Source organism: Oryzias latipes, chromosome 15 (genome assembly GCF_002234675.1).
Source record: "Oryzias latipes chromosome 15, ASM223467v1".
Lineage (NCBI taxonomy): Eukaryota > Metazoa > Chordata > Actinopteri > Beloniformes > Adrianichthyidae > Oryzias > Oryzias latipes.
The window spans coordinates 8,899,189-8,918,725 of NC_019873.2; the positions used below are offsets into that span (position 1 = coordinate 8,899,189).

General features: G+C 41.1%; 1 protein-coding gene across 3 annotated transcripts in view; it reads right to left on the minus strand.

Moving 5' to 3' along the window:
* LOC101169097 (stromal membrane-associated protein 1) overlaps positions 1–19,537 on the minus strand; it is a 104,027-nt gene that overhangs the window by 22,738 nt on the left and 61,752 nt on the right. For all 3 annotated transcript variants that reach the window (XM_020701497.2, XM_011472791.3, XM_020701498.2), the window contains one exon: positions 3,865–3,928. In XM_020701497.2, coding sequence (XP_020557156.1) covers positions 3,865–3,928 — 64 coding nt within the window. The remainder of the gene's footprint in view (positions 1–3,864; positions 3,929–19,537) is intronic.

Genomic DNA, 19,537 nt, shown 5'->3' on the forward strand with positions numbered 1-19,537 from the left:
TCATCTTCTCCCAGAGGGGAAAAAAAAAAGACTAAACCAAAGTAGTAAAGACAAAATGACCAAAAATGACAATTAGAAAGGTCTTAAACTGCAGCGGTTAGGACTGCAGGCTCTCGCTCGTCCCAGCAGACTTGCATAATAAAAGACAGCTTAAGAAAAGCCAGGCTCACAGGTGCAGCAAACCCTTCCAGCCAACAACAGATGATGGTAATTCAGATCACAGTTCTTGGCTCAAACTGCAAAATGAAATGTGTATTAAGTTTTCTCTGGCTAATCTTTGCCCAGGCGGGACAGTAATGTACATACACTAGATATCCATTTATTTTTTGTGGCCTGATAAGTCATATTTCCTTAACTTCAGATAGTGGTGTTCCATTTGGGTTTGTAACTAAAAATTAAACACTTTCTTTTAGTATACATGCATGGCTAGACAACATTTTTTAAATTCAGTTTGAATTTATTTTGTGTCATTTTGAGTTTTTAGCACATGTAAAAATGTAACAATAGTAATACCTGCGATGAGTTCAGATTAATTTGTCCTACGTTTTAAAGCTCACTACAATGAAAATTGTGTTTTTGGTAACTTTACATTTTTCTTGTGGGATTTCAATGATAATGGAGGACATTTATAAAAGAAAGTTAAGCCCAAAATTGCATTTCTGAGTATTTGTTTTCTTCAAATTGCTGTGAATCTGGAGCAGACGAATTTGTACTATACTGTACTATATGCGGGGAGGACCACAATCTTTCTGCTCTACCACTCATCGGGAGGGAAATCAGGGCAGGGTTTCTCCACGGCAACTGTCCCACCCACAACTCAGAAGCCAATTTCTTATGAACTGCTGCCGCCCTACAGAAACTATGATGAGACAGATTTTTTTTATTTTGGCTAAAAACGTAATCGTACCTAAAAGACCACTGTGAAGACTTTTACAATAGATCAATAGATTATCAGAGTGGGACTGTAATAGATGAATTTACCCACTATAGGAGGAAATTATGTAGGACTTTAAATACACAAGATAAAAAAAGGACGTATTATTAGATGACTTTATTTATCCCACGTTGGGGAAATTCATTAATACAAAGATTATAAAAAGATCACAAGGACACAACGGGATGCTGAACAACACAAAAACGTTTGAGCTGTTGAGAGGAAACTGCAAAAGTATTTGAAATATTTGGAGAGTCCACTGTGTTTTTGGAGTATTTCTCTACAAGCATACTTACAAATGGACATTCAGATAGGATTTTACATTTATCTGGGATTGGTATTGCTATCTTGGTATTTTAAAGATACATTTTAAGTGGAATGCTATGTTTTTTACTAGAATAATTATAGAAATATTCTATTTATTTCCCCCAGTTTGGGCACATATTATGATACAATGCACCCATGAAGTGTGTTAAAAACAATGTAGAAGAGCAGTCAAGTCATTTACCTCTCTTTACCTTTTAAAGGAAAACTGGTCCAAAAAAAGTTTTTATCACACCAAGATATTTTTAAAAATCGCTTTCTGCCAGATCAAGCACCAGCAGCCTAAAGAGGCTAGGATTTCCTGTCAGCTGCAGAGAAATGTTACCTGACAAATGCAAGGATAATGAGATGGATGGAGGGCTGGCTGAAGGAGCACTACCATGTCTTTGGCCTATTGATTATGTGTGAAATACTATCCATCCAATAGGACTTTGAGGTGTGTATCAGCGGAGGGGCACTCAGTCTGCCTACCACGCTCCGGCTGGGAATTATGGATCAATATCGTGCCTGCCGGCTCTTTTCCTCTCCCAGCAGAGTTCCCGCTCAGCTAAGGCCAAAATGGTTGTTATGAGGGAAACACACCATGATCTCAAAATATTAATTTCTCATGAAAATCCAGGAGAATGCTATCCGGTGCTGGTTTATGGCATTCAGATCAACAAGCCTGGGGCGCAATCTCCCAGCAGTTACAGAGCCCAGACAATACACGCTCACAAAATGTCACAGGTTTGAATCCGGTCCCTGACATTTTTTGAATGTCATATATATTGTGTTGTCAAACCCTTTGCATGTGACAGCGTTCTGTCCGTAAGCTGACATTTAATAAAAAATAATGATGATAAACCTTCTATTGTTGTGACACTTCAGCACTTTATTTGAATAATTGAATATAAAGGAACTAGTTTTGCATCATTCTTAAAGCTCAGACCTTGTGCTAATGGAAGCTAAAGGGAATGTATTAACACGATTGTAAAAAGAGAATTTTAAAATGTTTTTGTAGCGTTTTCTCCTAACGGAGGACATATACAAAAGAATTTAAGTCTAAAAGATGCATTTCTGAGTATTTTCTTATTCAAATCGTGATGGCTCAGGAGCAGGTTAACAGGTCGACTGTACGGCTGCATATCTCTGATATTGCTTGCCATTTTTGTTGCACTGGAAATGTTAGGTTGGGGTGGTGAGGGGCTGTAAGATAGCGGGAGAGTGCATAAACAAAGAGATGATGTGATATCAGCAGAGGGTTACTTCCGTGGCAGCCACATCTCAGAGGCGTATTTCTGATTAACCCCTGCCGCTCTGCACAAACTATGTTCTAGAAAACGACACAGATTTTCTTGTTATATCTTGGCTAAAAACAACATGATCATAATTAAAAGACCACTGGGAACGTTTTGAAAATAAATCATTATCAGAGAAGGACTTTTAACATCTTTGTTCAACTTTTATCTAAAATTACAGTCTCCTTTTTCCACAATAAAAAACCTAAGAGATGGTTCTATCTTGACTGAATGAACACCAAAATGTGCTTTGACATTAATGCAACGATCTCCATTAGAAATGCTGCTTTAGTATCTTCTGAAGTAATTCAAAAAACCAGCAGGGACAAATAAAGTAACGTGGTAAATGTGAGTAACATGAATCCAAGCCCTCGAGCCTAAATAAGGAATTATTTGCTATCAGACCAATTCAACCGGATAAAAAACAAGATCCAGGCTGAGGTTTTCACCAGGAGAGTTATCTAAAACAAGTGCAACCACACATCACAGCTTTGATGGCTAAAGGGACCAGATACAAAAAACTGATTCTGATTTTTTTCCCAACATGAAAACTTCAGTTTCCAGAGGACATCTTTGATGCTCCGCTCTTTCTTTAAGAGTTTTTGATGCTTCTGGGAGCTGCTATGTTTTTATGCTTTGTTCTGCCTGGAGAAAGCAATGCTTTTCTTCACAGACTAAGAAGCCTCGCGCAAAACCACAGAAATGAATTTAGCCTAATGCCTTGCTTCAATAACCATCCATCAGATCTGTGGCTTTAGTACAGCCCCACTTTTAGACATTTTGAATGTGAATATGCAAATGCTGTTGCTTTTAAAAGAAACGTTTGCTTAATTTATATGAAACACAAAAGAAACATGTCCTATATGTTTTTTTTATTTACGATATTTTATGGCACAGCCCAAAAGGTTAGGTTTTATTATTGGTTTAAGTCAAAAGTAATTCTATATGTTCTTATTTTGTTACAGAAAATTAAATCTGAAATGTAATTTGCCATTTCTACATTAGTGTGCTGTTCATAGAGGTTACCTGTAGTCTGCTCACATGGCTTTTAAAAGCCACTAATAGTGCATTAAGACCGAGATGGGGTAGTAAGTCATCAAAATGTAGCATGACTCAAATATAGTCTGGCAGAACCCAATAACTGAGGCGAGTTTAAAATTACTTTACCTACAATTATCACAATATCAATCTGGAAAGGTTATTACATTCTCCAACATTACAGACTAATTTACATATCTGACACATTAGGGAGACATTTAAATAAAGTCTGACAAGTTAATATATTACCCGGGGTTTTTCGACTGGAAGGAAAAGTTCTTCATGTCTTACCGAGATCCAGCAGGTCCACAGTCGGCTCTGTGATCTTCCCGGCATTGGATCTGCACTCCGAATGCTGAGAAAGAAGAAATCACATTAAAGTTGTAGGGAGAAGGAAAGTGCCACCACTGTCATCTGCACAATGTAAAATGCCAATAATAGCTTAAGGGAAGTCTTGAGTCTGCTCAAGTGAGTTGTAAGATCTCATTCTCGCAATGAAAGAGTCTAGAAAATGTTAAAAAATGTTTACAGTCTTACAGTTTTTAGTCAAACTGGTCACTAAGTCACTGGTGTCCTAAATCTGTCAAATGTTTTTCTTCAAGTAATTTGAGACAAAATGACGGGTTGTTGAGCAATTAAAGTAATTAGTAACTCACAAGAGGTAAAAAGGAAAATCTGACATTCAAGCAATTCTGGGTTTTTTTCTAATATGCTGCAATTATCCATAAACAATGGAAAAGACAATTTGCAATAGACCCAAAGGAACAATAGCAACGTATAAAAGCAGTCGAGTATCTCATTTAAAAATGAAACCAACCGCAACTGTGTGAACTTTAATTGTATTTTTGGTATTTTTTAAATTTTCTTGTTGGTTTTTTTCATGATGAATTTCATACATAAATAAAACTTTTCTAAAACTTGTGTTTCTGAGTATTTCTTTATTCGAATCGTAAATCAGGGACAGATGAAAGAGATACCTTTTTAAAAAGCTTGTAGTTGTAAAATCTACAATCAGCAGGGCATACACTTCCTGCTGCGCTCCATTCCAAAGCATGTACGAGCAGACAAATACATCCATGTACGTCTTCATTCTCTCGTCTGAGCTGGCATCTGGCTGGAAACTGTACGGCTGGATAGCTCTAATGTTCCTTACCATTTTTATTGCACCGGTAATGTGAAGTTAAGGTTGTGAGGGCCTGTAAGCTACTGAAGAGCATGTGAAGTAAGAAGAATGTTGGGAATCAGGGACGGTCTTAGTCCACACAAACAGTGCCGTCCACAACTCAGGGGTAAATTTTGAATGAACTACTGCCGCTCTGACATCTCCGACAACTAATGAACATCTCATGGAAAGATAATGTATCAAACCTCGAGGTACTGAATAGGGCAGAAATGCTGAGTGTTGAAGAAATGCTCACCACATGTCAACTAAGGTGGGCATGGCATGTTACACGCATGGAAGACACCAGACTACCAAAAGCTGTTTTCTTTGGAGAATTGAAAGAAGGATCAAGGAAAGTTGGAGCACCGCAACTACGCTTTAAAGACGTATTCAAGAGACAACTGAAGAACATAAATCAATTGACAACTGGAAGGGAAAAGCTGAAGACTGTGTGACATGGAGGAAGGTGGTGACCGGCGCTGCTGCTGCTATCAGGGAACGAAATGTTCAGCTCTCGTCAAAAAGAAGGCAGCGTAGACTAGAACCAGCACCTCCACCCGCTGAAGCAACATACAGGTGTGACACCTGAGACAGGACATTCAATACAGCAATTGGGATGTCCTCCCACATACGCCATAGGCACAAGCTCCTCCCTGCGTCATCGTCAACATTGATGGACTGCTAAAGAAGAATAAGACTGCCGCTCTGCAGAAACTATGTCCAAAAAGATGACACGTTTTTGTTTTTTGTTTTTTAAATTATGGCTTAAAATGGCATCATAATTAAAACATCCTTACAAATGATTTTACAATAGATCAAAAGAAGATTGGAGTGAACTTTTTAATGAAATGGGAAAAAATGCATCTGTTTGTTCTTATCCGACTGCTCATTTTCAATAAGGGTTTTGCATCAGTAAAAGAGTGAAAATGAAAGCTTGTTTATTTAAATTGGTTTGATTGCTTAAATAAAGGATTCAAAACATCTGATTTGGCTTTGTGTTGCTACTTGATGTCTGTCAGCCGTTTACTGCTTGAAATTGGGTGACAAGAAGGTTTTCTGGGGAAACAATGAAAATGTCACCAGAATATAAATGGGTTGTTTATTGGGGGGGGGGGGGGACAGCAATAAAGGTAAAGGGTTTTCAGAGTAGATGGGTTTGAGGTCAGCAAAAGAGTCTGTGAGTCTGGAAGAAAGATGAGGCAGTGCTTGTGAGTGGGTGGGTAAAAAAAAGGGCGAACATGTGAGATCTGCACAGTTGGCGGTAAACCCAATTTCCCACCCAACAGAAGTTTAATGGACCACATTACTTTCAATGTTGTTTCAATTCAAGGCAATGAAAACAATTACCGTGTTCCAACCTAATCAAGAACGCTCTGGCAGAGAAGTGATGAATGCCGCCGATGCAGCAAAGCTTAATTGAAGGCGAAGTGAACAGCTTCAGGGAGGACAGCTTGTTCTACAGAAGATATTTGGTTTGTGCCGCAGCTTCAGTCAAAAAAGCTTAACACTAAAGTAGAATTGTGACATACCAAAGATGATCTGGGAGTCAACGCAACTAAAAAAATAGGGTTATCATCAAAATAAATCTAAGGACCTTGCATACCCATCTTTACAAAATAACCAGGATGGTTTTTTTAATAGAAGGAGGATGTCGACTCCCTCTAGAAACATTTTTTGCAAAGAAGTGTGTCATCTTTTCAAGAGGGTTTTCCATTATAGTTAACATCCAACATGCTGGATGAGATTTTATTTCATTCTGCTTCCTCAGGCAGCTGTTGGATGGCGTTACTCTGAATCTGCTTGTGGGTCAGATGGCAGCTTTTTACTTTTATTTTGGAAAACTTGTGATTTTTTAGAAAGGTCTTTTCTTTCTTAATTCGGATTGGTAGACAGCAATAATCCTTTTTTTAAAATGATTGCTGATGGGTTCTCCTGGCGTTTTTTTTTTTTAAATCTTCTAGAGCAGACAGACAACATGTTTATAGGGCTCTGTAGGATAATGATAATTAAGGAAATGCTACAGTAATTAGCAGCACCTGGCTTTTAATTACAACTTTCCTGTATAAACAAAAAGAAATGACTTCTTTCTTGTTCCAAATTCTGGATGTTGTATGACCCAGCTTCAGTTCAGTGTGAATATTTTTTAATTACCATGTATTTAGGAAACAATCAGGGTTTATGCAACCAACATTCAGAGTCCAACAGCTAAAAGAAAAATGTTGTTTTCAATCTTTTACTAGAAGGCCGGTTCAATGACTGAGACCAGCTTAGCTCTCCACTCTTCCTTTTAACATGCAACGCAGATGAAACAACAAATCCTTAGAGTAGTGGCAGAGCAAGAAGATGCAAAAAAACAGAATCAAGCAGCCCTAAAAGAGGGGAAGAGAGCAAATAGTGTGGAAAGGCACAAATGTGGGATGAAGGGTGAAAATTGGTTAGCGGAAAAAGAGATTGGGTGAGAAAGAAGAAACAGCAGCAAACTGCAGAGCTAGAAGGATCAGAATAAAGGACAGACAGGAGAACGAAACATAATAAACATGTTGGTGGCAGAGAGGAATAAGACAGAAAGCAACAAAACAAAACAAATAGTAAAGTTACATATAAGTAATAAAAAGTAGCAATAAAAACTGCATTTCAAAAAATGCAGAAGAGCTATAAACTACGGTAATTTAAATATCATTTATAAAAATAAACATTGAGAGGGTCAAGCTGCATTTACAACGAACATGATTAGCGCGTCAAGAGTGTCCAGGTTCAGTGTTAAGTCAATGAACACACGTGATCAGAGGTCCTGAGACGTGATTTGAGTGAGGTGTGTTGGCCTGTGAGAAACGGTTTTTGGGTGTCGCAGTACAATTTGGGTGTGGCCACACGTCCAGAGTTAAAAAATTGGAACTTTGGCAAAAAAGATTTGGGCACGTGATGTGTTGATGATCAGTGGGTGAAGTCCAAAAACCAACAATCATTTTGTTCTTATCTTTTTCCCTCCTTGGTCTAATGCAGGTCAGCAAGTCTTCAAACTGGGTCAGAGAGAGAAAGAAGTACCACTGAAAGCAGCCATCATTGAGATGCAGCTCCTGCAGTAGAAGGTGAATCTCACCGTACTGAGAGAGTCTCATGAACCCAGACACGGGGATGTGATTATCGATGCTTTTGTAGAGCTATTCAAACTAAATAAACCTAATCTGTCGACATCATCCACGTCTTCCGTGCATTGTATACAGTCAATACTTCCATATGATGAGGCTAAAAACTTTAGGCGGTAGCTCCTCCCACACCCGTTTAAGACAGTGTCCAGCAGCAAATTTAATCAAAATTGATTTGATTCAATTCTGCCTCAGACAGATCAATCTGGTTGATTCGCAGAAATAGCCACTGATGCATCGATTAATCGTTACACCCCTAATATTTCAATCTTATTCTTTAATCAGGCTGTTACATTGCACTGAATGTGGAGTGATGTGCTTGTGAAAGCTAGCAGTTGTTTAGTAAATTCATTTGGCTCCAGTTACCTTTGTTTTAAAAGCACCAGGGCCAGGAGTTCCCCCTGAGCCTACAGGTAGCTAATGCACTTTAGCATAACCAAACATCAATAATTCTGGCGTACATTTCCCTCTGCTGTGCTAAAAGCTAATGTTTCTAACAGCATGACATGTCCCAAGAGAAAACTGTCTGAGCAGACACTCTTTGGAGTTTTAAATGGTTTTTCATTGTAAAAAAATAACAGTATTGAAGTGATCTGCTTATGTTCTTCTAAATGTAACAGTATATCTATCAGAAAGCAGAGAAGTCATCAATCACTGATATTAAACAACTCAATTCTTTGACGTGAGCATTTCTTACAAGTAAATTGTAAAGCTGATTCACAAATCTCATCTTTTTGGTCTCATTCCACCTATTGAAGTTTTGGCACTTCCATAAACAAGTCAGACTATAATAGTTTGATTCAATCATGTTTTCTGTAGCCACAGACAGTTTATTCAAGTTGACTGAAACAAGACCAGACAGAAGGTCATCACGACAGCAACCACACAACAACTGTAGACTGCTTAAACAAAGACTATGGTTGTTACATTATATCAATACTCTGACTCTCACGCAGTCATTAGCCTCCACCAGAGTGGAGGCACCTTGTTCATCATCTACAGTTTTTCCACAGAATTCTGACGTGGAAGAAACAAAAATAAATAGCAATACAGAGATAGACAGAACTATAGCACACGCACACAAAAAAACAAACAGATGATACATAGAGCAAGAAATACATTATACAGACTTCTAAATTGTACTGTTAGATCCACCTGTTAGTTTTTTTTTTTTTTTTTTCCTTTTGCTTTTTATGATTTAAAATAGCTAAAATAGCTTGGCTTGGTAAAAATTATACAAATCCCCTTTTTTTAATCTTCTTGGTAGAATTTGAAAAATAATTCATTACTGAAACGTTGCAAAGAGTTTCAGCAAAATAAACTGTGAGAAGCTCTTTGTTACAGAGCAGATTTCTTCATATGGCTGACAGATGCCTTATTAACACAATAAAACTGCCTCAGGCTGGATGCACAAGTGATGCCAAAGATAGACAGCTGCAGAAGAGTGTGGTGAAACAAAGAGTCAGAGATCTCTGCGGAGAAGACGGGAGGAGAAGGAGGTCAATCAACAGGGAAGGAGAGGCAGAAGAAGGATAAGGAGTCACAAGAGGCAGTTCGATGATTTTAGCATGCAGGGGCAGGGAGCGCTGAGAGGAACCAGGACAGAAAAAGTTAACAGAAAGGCTGAGGACATTGAGAGGAAAGGATGATGAAAAATAAATGACTGAAGGAATGGAAGACGGTCTGATGCAGTTCTCTTTCTCTGCCTACAAACACGCAGCACTGTGCACGCATCAGTGCATGGTACAGAGTTTGCAAGCCGCGGCTATAAACTCTGCTGCAGTTTAAGCCGTTCAGAGCGAGCCGTCGCTCAACTGGTGACGCGAAGGCACACTCCCGCTCACACAGAGCTATCTAAAGCTGCCACATGCGAGCATCTCTGCTAACACCACGCATTTTTCTGACAGCTAAGGAGACAAACTGCACACACTAACACACTCATGAAAAACCAAGACAGCCAAGGAAACAGCACACAAACACACACTGAAATAATGCATGCAAGGGAGCATGAATACACACAAGAACAAACAAGTTTGGACAGACTGGCGATCAAGTGTGCAAACGCAAAAACACAAATTGGAAAGAGATTAATGTTGAAACACAAATTCTTGGGGCTTTGAGGGATGTCACAATATAGTCTGAGGCAGTACTTTGCTGCCCAGAGAAACACACAGGTTACTGCAGCTACTGTTACTTCTAAACCTTTAACCCTTGTGCTATCCTAGGCACTTTAACATTGGGAGTTGGGTCATCTAGACCCACTAGACAGTGCGCTGAACCTTTTTTCTTCAATGATTTGTGATCTTCACTGGTGTCCATGGATTACACGAAATCTTTTCACCTTTATCCACCTTTGTCATGGTAGGGAGAACATGTCAATGCAAGGGTGGGGTCATCTGAGATAGCACAAGGGTTACACAGACAGACCTCCACCCAAACGACTAACCCGATTCTCGATTGGTGCTTCAGTTTTCTGTGCTTAGATGTACTTCTCCAAAAAAATGTCCTCAAGGTTGATTTTAAAAAGCCACAATTTTATTGTATATTTGGCAAAAGTGTTTATTGGAAATGAGCCTGTTTCATTTTCATTGACAAGTTATCAAACCCTCTGCTTTTAAAAAAAAGCTAATGACAAGGAAGCTAGCAAAGCCCACTAAGTGATTGAAAAAAAAGATTTTTAAAGACGTATCTTCAGTTTTTTAACCCTGTCTTAGTGCAGTTAAGGGCCATTTAGCATTTTAATGATAACGCTTTTTTCTCTAACTTTCTATGCTTGCATAAATGCCTCATTTCTACTTCTTTCAAACAAACTAAACTGACCTGCTGCCTCTCTGAGCTGCTTGCTGTGACTTCACTGTGCTTTGATTGGAGTATTGATGAAATTATTATAATCCAGAGGCCATTAAAATGAACAGCTTTTAGAGCTGCATTGCAACTTCCCATTTCATGTGAAAGCTCCGTATACCTAACTTATGGGGCTATATAACACTCAAGGTAAGATCATTGTAATAAAAGGAAAATAAAATTTGAACTGTTCATTACTAATCAGAAATCTAAGATAAAACTCTAGATGGAAAAGTATTAAAAAAAAGTATTTGAAAATACTCTGTGAACGTTTTTAGCCAAATAAACTTCTTTGTATGTTTAGGTGTGTAATTATTTACAGTCAGTGATTGATTACGCTTGTTAGGGAAAACCTAATCTTAAAAACTTTTGCATGACAAAAAAAAATGAATAAAATAAATCAATACAAAGTCTTTATTTAAAAAGAAATAAAATAAAGCAAATGAACAAAAGCATTTCAAAAATTGAGAGTCACATCAAATCTAGAGGATAAGCAGTAGAAAAGGAAGAGAGCATTACATTTCCTAATTATTTACAAGCCACCAGGTCCCTGCATCCAAAATGTATATTTATTTTGAACTTAATAACACCAATTATTAGTTAGACTTTCAGAAATTAGGGTGAGGTTCTTGTGCGTATATATACGCCCCTCTCACCCTCTGCGGGTGGTTTCTCCTCCAAGCTCGGGTCCTCTACCAGAGGCCTGGGAGCTTGAGGGTCCTGCGCAGTATCTTAGCTGTTCCTAGCACTGCGCTATATATATATATATATATATATGTAGATGTAGATGTAATTACATTTGACATGCAAATAAACCTTTTTTGACTTCCTACATTTAAATATAGGCAACAGATGTTGACATATCTTCTCGAACATGCATTTCAATGTGTCGTTTTCTATGCCTGGTGCTGTATAGTATACATATTTTATTAACCCTGAAGCCTGCAAATGTCATCTATGTCAGCTGTCTTGGATGTGTGGAGGGAGCAGGAATATAACTGGAATGGAGTTTTAAATAGGCCAAGGTGCATCAGAGCAGGAAAATTGTGCAGTGTATGGCAGCAGTAGGGAGGAATGAGAGTTTTTTTGCATGTGTCATCCAGGGTAAGGTAGATATATTTTTGTCTCTTATGCGTGCGTCTTTTCTCGGAAGCAGCCCTCACCCTCATTTCCTTGCCTGTGAAAATCAAGCCTATTGATCAGTCTTCCTAGTGAATGCAGTATTGATGCTTTCCCTGCTGGATCCCAGAAAGCACAGTTTCACTGCTGTTGGGTTGTTGGGTGTGTGAGGGGATGGGACTGTCACTATGTTAGTCACAGAGCGGTGCTCCTCACAACGCCCCTCACATTGTACGCTCCAACTAACTCCAATTGACCACAGATACGCTTTACCTGCAACAGCTGTTCAGTGTGTTTGCATATTTTTGGGTTGCATTCAATCTCACAAAGCTGTGATAGAATTAAGTATCTAAGCATGCAGAGCACCCAGAGATAACACAAACCCCAAGACCCTAAATATATTCAAAAAAGTCAACAAGATTGAACACATTGTCCCTAATCGCAAACAACAGCAAGCATTTGTGTTTTTCCAGAGAGTAATTTGCCTCTTGTTCTAAATCTAATTTATTAATGAGCTGACAAAAAAAATAACACAACAGGGGCCTGGCGGAAAAACAACAGCGATCCAGTGTTTGCAGATAGTTTTAAACAAGGAGAATCTGAGAGTAGACAAGACACAAAGACAAAAGAGGTTACAAATGAAAGAGAAATGGGGATGAATGGAGGTGAAGAAAGTGGAAGGATAATAGAGTCACTCCCTTCTAAAGAATCACTGTGTTGTTAGCTAAGCACATGTGAAGAATACAGAGCACCCTTATCGTCCTGTCACCATTGCAGCTTTTTTCTAGTAGATAACAGACTTTAAAAGGAATACAAATGCCTTATAACGTAGTATAAAACCAATTCTCTCCGCTATCATACTTGTACTTTTATTGGATTTTAAATAACATAAAATTCTAGGTGGGAAAACTCGACTGAGAATCAATAGCCGCGGTTTCATGTGCAAAATAACTTGATCGGATCAATGGTCGGATTAAAATTCAACAGTGTACATGGGCCCAGAAAAACTTTTTCCGATTACAACAAACGTTTAAATACGCAGCACTTTTGGTCGGAATAAATCATTTGCACATGCAGTTCTGTTTAAAATACCGGAAGAGGAAACAAGTCCCGCTGTAAACAAGCCGAGCTGTCACATACATATATGTAGCAGCTCTGTAATATAAGAGATGAACTTCTAAACGTGCTTTTGTTAATGTTATAGTTATTATGAAGCGCTTGTTCGCACATCATTTTATTTTTAATCTGTGTGGTCAGTGCTTTCCCTAGCAGCAGAACAAAGCCAGACGAAGGGTTAGGAGAAGGCTAACATGCGCTAACAACATTTAGGCTTTGATGAACATAAAATCCATGCGGGAAATGCCTCAATCGGCATCTTGGCTGCACGTAAATATGTGAGAATAACATCAGCCTTTATTTTGTCGGGATACGACTGGAAACACAAATCCACGTGATTGTGTGAATGCTTTCCAAGGACTGAGCGACATTTCTGCTTTGAAAAGCTCACACACCGACTTAAAGCCACGGTGTGAGCTGGAGGCCCAAGCTCTGCTCGGAGACGGGAGACATGGTTCTCCTGAATTCGGCTGCTCGTTCACATAGAGCTGCGGGACAGATCGCAGTCCTTAGTCTGCCACACGTGACAAAGCATCCGCCCCTCCCCTCAAACACAAAACTATGAGTCCAGCTGCTCTGCTCAGAGACACGGTTCGCTCCGTCCACCTGCAGCCGTGCCCAAATCGCGCAGGGTCTGGACGTCAGGGGCACGAAGCGCTCCTGCTCCTGAGCAGATAAAAGGCCTGTAGTTGATTAGAGGACTTGTGCTTGCATTTTGAAGATTTTGCTGTGAACAGACAACATGCGGTCAAAGGAGCTCTCCATGCAGGTGAAAGGAGTCACCATTAGCACCCTACCCGCCAATTTTAACCGCACCTTAGACATTTAGGGCCCCTTGGTGGGGAGGGTGAGGGGACGTCACTGTGAGTAATCAGGAGATGTCCCCTTAGTGCCCTACCCGCCAATTTTAACCGCACCCCCCTTAGTACACACACCCCTCCCCCCTCAATATATACATCCCAACATAAACACACACACATGCACACACACACCCTTTCAAACACACATACACGCACACACATTTTGCAAGGAAGGTGGGACCTGGGTCCGTCTGTCCCCTGCCTCTTCCCTGGTGGGGGGTACGGGCCCCTTTGCGGCGGCGGCCGTGTCCCCGGGGTGCCGGCTTCCTGGGCCCGGCGGTGCTCTCTCCGCGCGGTGGGGGGGTTCACATTACATCTGAGCCGGGGGTGTCTGGTCCCTGGGGGGTGGGTTCTGGTCCTTGCTCCTGAGTGCTGGGCCCCGCCAAATTTCCAACTGTGGCCGAGCCTGGTCGGGCCATATTTACAACACCCCTTGTGGGCCCTCTTTTTGCCCCGGGGTTCCCCCCTCCTGGGCGGGGGTGGCGGGCCCCTGCCTCGCTCCTCCCTGGACCAACCGTGGGCCGGGCGGGTGGCTGCCTGGAGTGCGGAGCGGGTCTCCCTTGGGGGGTCCTGGCTCGTACCTGGGGTTGGGGCGGGGGGATGCCCGGAACTCCTGGGTGGTGGTGGGGTGCTCGTTTGGGGCTGTGGGCGTCCTTCTCCGGTGGGGCCCTGCGTTGGGTTCTCCCGGCGCGGCGGGGGGGCTGCTCTCCTGGTTGGGCTGGGGCGGCGCTCTCTTTCCCTCCGTGCCTCCCTGGCCTCTGGCTCTGGGGGCCTTGCGGCGGCCCTGCTGGCCCTGGCCTGGGTGGCGGGCTTGGTCGCCCGGGCGGCGGTTGTTCCCTGCCGGTTCCCGTGTGGCGTTGGGGGTATTCCGGCTGCCGCTGCTGCTGCGGTGGGGGTCTTGGGGTGGGGATGGCTGGGCACTCTCCCTCCTTCTTTTCACGTTCCACCATCCATTTTAGAAGAACATAAACACTCACCTGAGCACTGGTGTTAACTCACCTTTGCACTAACAGTTTGCATGACTGAATGACTGAAATATTTCACACTAGTTGGTTTTAAGGCAGAAGTATGCGTGTGAACACTACCTGTTTTGTGTACATGTCGACAGGTGGACATTTTTGCAGCTAGCAGGTGTGTTTATAACATTTGAGTGTGTGTGTGTGGACAGGCTCCGCCCCTTTTTTTTTTTTTTTTTTTTTTTTTTTTTCTACATTTGAACCTTACCATAATGATTAACAACCAGTAAACTTGTTGCTTTATGCTGCTTCATGGTCTTATCCCCCTTCCCCTCCTATTATCACCCCCTACCCCCCCTCTCTCTAACGTCCCTCTCTCTTCTTCCCTTCTTTCCTTTTCCGTCCGGTCCAACACCAAAGATTTTCAGACATGATTGAAATTAATAAAGTTTGGCCTCAATTACAAAAGGGGTTTATTCAGACATACCTTTGGTTTGTCTGAAGATTAATAACCCCTCTTGTTAAAGTAAAATATGTCCAACACAAGAGGCCCTCAGCTCTCATCTGTCTGCCCAGCTGTTGGACAGGACAAGTTAAAAAAAAAAAAAAAAAAGAAAGGAGTCACCATTAAGCTGAGAAAACAGAAAAAAAACCATGCGAGAAATTGCTACAGTGGATGGCTGCTAGTGGCACCTAGATACTAGTGTTTATTGATGGCGTGACACAGGACAGAAGCAGCCCAATGAATTCTGAGGTGCTCAGACACACACTGTCTGCGCATATCCAGGTGAATGCAGCCTAACTGATTGGGCAGCGTTTCATTATACAGATGGACAACGACCCAAAAGATACAGCCAAAGCAACTCAGGAATTTATTAAAGCAAAGAAGTGGAATATTCTTGAATGGCCAAGTCAGTCAGTAACCTAGAAAGAATGTGTCTCTGTCCAAAGATTTATGGTCCTGACTGTATGTGGTACAGATTTGTCATATTTTACATTTCCCCCAAAATCCTCCAGGCTGCCATAGGGGCTTGTGAGTGCCGTTTATGTAATACAGTTCTTCACAGTTTTCGATCTTAGGCAGCCTGTACCTAGCCGTAAAGGCAGTTCTGTCTAATGCTTTAATTACAGTGACGTAAGAGCACTGTACAACAGCGTACCAGCCTTTTAACAGTTGCAAGCCAGATATGTGGTGGCTGTAAGAATTTCAAACCTATATTAGCATATTCATTTCAATTGTTTAACTTGTATTCAATTAAAGGTAATGCAAGGTTTTGAATGTAGAAAAAAGCGTGAAAACGTTCCCATGTATCCTACTTTTGCAACAAAATCTTAAATACATTTTTATCTGAAATCCTTCCCAATTTAGTTTCATAGTTTTCAAACCATGTTTAAAATCCTCTTACATTATCTACACTGCTGGTTTGAAACACCTGCACGGACGTCAACCGTTGTGAAGCAGATGGATTAAACAAAGACAACCAAAGTTAACAGAGTTAATAGCTTTTAATGTGAGAGTAATAGAACTGAATTTTGTTGCATGGTGAGGTGCTCGAGAGCCTGATTGTTTCCAAAAGGGATTTTTAGTCCGAAACAGGAATTTACACGAGAAAGGATTTTCGGAGATTTGTGATGCAAAATGGTAATTCTATGATTAATATCCTTACAATCTCAGTTTCAACAAAACAAAGGAGGTATTACTAAATTTAGATGGAAGGCCAAGAACAGCAACGGTTTCTTGTGGAAACTTTTTGAAAATGTGTCCTCAGAATCCTGCTGAAAACGTTTTCTGGCGAGAACATGTAGGTGGTCTGACACACCAAGAGTTTAACACAGTAAACACAACAAACCTCACCTCTAGACTCCTACCACAACCCTGAATTAATCAGATTGTCTTTACACTGAACTTCTGAAAATAGACAGTCCAGCCAATGTATTCTTTTCAGAGGATTCAGCTTCCCATCTGCGTGAGCGCTGGGGAGAGATGTCAGCTTTCAGTCAGTGCTATAATTTAATTAGAGTCTGCAGGCAGTGAATAGGAAGAGAGAGACAGGGGACAAAGCTTAGCCTTACAACTCTGATCCGACTGAGTAAAATGGTTACACGTAATTGCATTAAAAGGGAGAGCCCACTACGGTATTATGGCTTGCCTGGATGCATTTCTGTCCACCTTACATGGAGATTTTTGGACTTTCATTTTTAAAAGTGTTCCTTTTTTTCCCCCCAAAAGAATACTGCTGCCATTTTGTCATTACCATCTTTTCAAAATGTCTTAGCAGGAAAGAAATTGCTTCCAGAACATATTTGATCGAAATATGTAACATATCCCACATTCCCTTTGTCAGAAATTATTCCCCGCATTACCTTCACTTAAACAATCAAAGAAAATTAGTCTTGGCAAAACCCCTAATTTCTTGCAGGAGGTTTAAAGAAGATGCCAACTTAAAAAAAGGTAAATGCCAGATGTCCCCTAGCACCAACCCATTAAGATCAAGTTGTGAGGTAAAGCTCCAGTTCCTGAAACAATTGCAAATATTAACTAATATTATACTCTTTATGTGCAAACATCTACAGCTTAAAAGTCATTTTTACATTAGGGAAATCTGGCAGCTTTGTTCTATTGGAGAAGAAATACAGAAGACTTTCATTGCTTGATTTAGCTTGATATATTTCATATTGCACCATTGAGAGCTGACCGAACTTGTAGGATATGTCATGTCGTTTCTACAGTTGTTTGACTTACAGAGGAAGGAGGGATTTCTGACACAAGTTCAGACCAAAAACAAATAAAACTTTAAAAGGAAATCTTGCTACTTGTGTGTTTTTTTTATAAATTGATAGGTGCCTAAACCTCGTCATATTTACCAACGGTTTCAACTCAATATAAGTTGAAACATTGCCTACATCATTGACCCTGTAAAGCCCACTATATCGATGAGGTGACAGAAAATTCCATTCTTTGCAATAAAAATGTTTTTGAAACTCTTTGATGAGATCCACAAAAAAACAATTGGCAATAACCTTTTTTTAAGAGATTTAGAATCAGTTATGATGCTTTTAACATTGTAAGTTTAAAAAGCCAAAATATCGACATGAGTGTTCAGCGAAAAAACATCTTAATTTAGCCTTACATTTTTAATATGGCGTAACTCTATTATATAGAATTAATTATGAAAAAAACTTTGTATTCTTCCAATACAGCAAGTAGTCCATCCATCCATCCATCTTCCTCCGCTTATCCGGGACCGGGTCGCGGGGGCAGCAGACTGAGCAGAGATGCCCAGACTTCCCTCACCCCAGCCACTTCCTCCAGCTCCTCTGGGGGGACCCCAAGGCGTTCCCAGGCCAGCCGAGAGACGTAGTCTCTCCAGTGTGTCCTGGGTCTTCCCCGGGGCCTCCGCCCAGTGGGACATGTCCGGAACACCTCTACAGGGAGGCGTCCCGGGGGCATCCGGACTAGATGCCCGAGCCACCTCAACTGGCTCCTTTCGATGTGGAGGAGAAGCGGTTCTACTCCGAGCTCCCCGCGGGTGACCGAGCTTCTCACCCTATCTCTAAGGGAGCGCCCAGCCACCCTACGGAGGAAGCTCATTTAATTTTTTTTTTTTTTTAAACTTTTTCTGTCCAACAGCTGAGCAAACAGATTAGAGCTGAAGGCTTTTTGTGTTGGACAGGTTTTACTATCACAAAAAGAGGTTATATAGCTTCGAGAAACTACAGTGTAGATTTGTATGAACCCCTTTTTGTCTTATAATTTTTTTTATTTATTTGTTACATTCAGTGTGTGTGGGGAGGGAGAGGGGAAGAATGTGAGGGGAGGGTGGAAGAGAGTAAAGGGAAGAAAGGTGAAAAGATTTGAATAAGTTATTATTTTAAGCTGTAACAATTATACCAGATCTGCTGGAAAGACGAATGTTACATCAAAGGTGAAAATCTGACACTAAGATAAGCGAAAAAAATCTGTCCATCAATACACTGTCGTTAAGGAGGAGGGATGAAGCAGACAGGGAGCAGTGTGGCAGTGTGCACGTGGGGGTGGAGATACATGCATGCTGCCAACGTGAACCGTGTGTTCATAAGGGGAACCAGATCCTACCCAGCCAGACCAGGAGAGGGGAGGAGAGCCCCCCAGGCCAGAAGCCCCCCCAGCATCCGGACCCAGGCAGCCCGGGAGGGGGGGAAGAGGGGACCGCCCACCCCACCAGCCAGGCACAGAGAGAGGAAGCTCATTTCAGCCGCTTGTATTCAGGACCTCGTTCTTTCGGTCATGACCCAGAGCTCATGACCATAGGTGAGTATTGGAACGAAGATCGACCGGTAAATTGAGAGCTTTGCTTTTCGGCTCAGCTCTCTCTTCACCACGACGGACCGATAGAGCGACCGCATAACTACGGACGCCGCTCCGATCCGCCTGTCAATCTCACGCTCCGATCTTCCCTCACTCGTGAACAAGACCCCAAGATATTTAAACTCCTCCACCTGGGGCAAGAACACTCCACCCACCGAGAGATGGCAAACTACCTTACTCCAGCAAGTAGTCTCTTCAAAAAATGAACAATAGATGAGTTTATTCTCACCATAAAGTTTAGAAACTTTCAAATTTCATGGAAGCAGCCATTTTGAAATGACCTGAAAGGGCCTTTCTACTGCCTCTAGTGGAATGATGATGAACTACAGGGCAGAAACCAAGGAGCAAGTGATATACAATGATATTTTAAGGAAAGTTTGATCATGCAGAGTTAGGGGTCTCATAAATGCCTG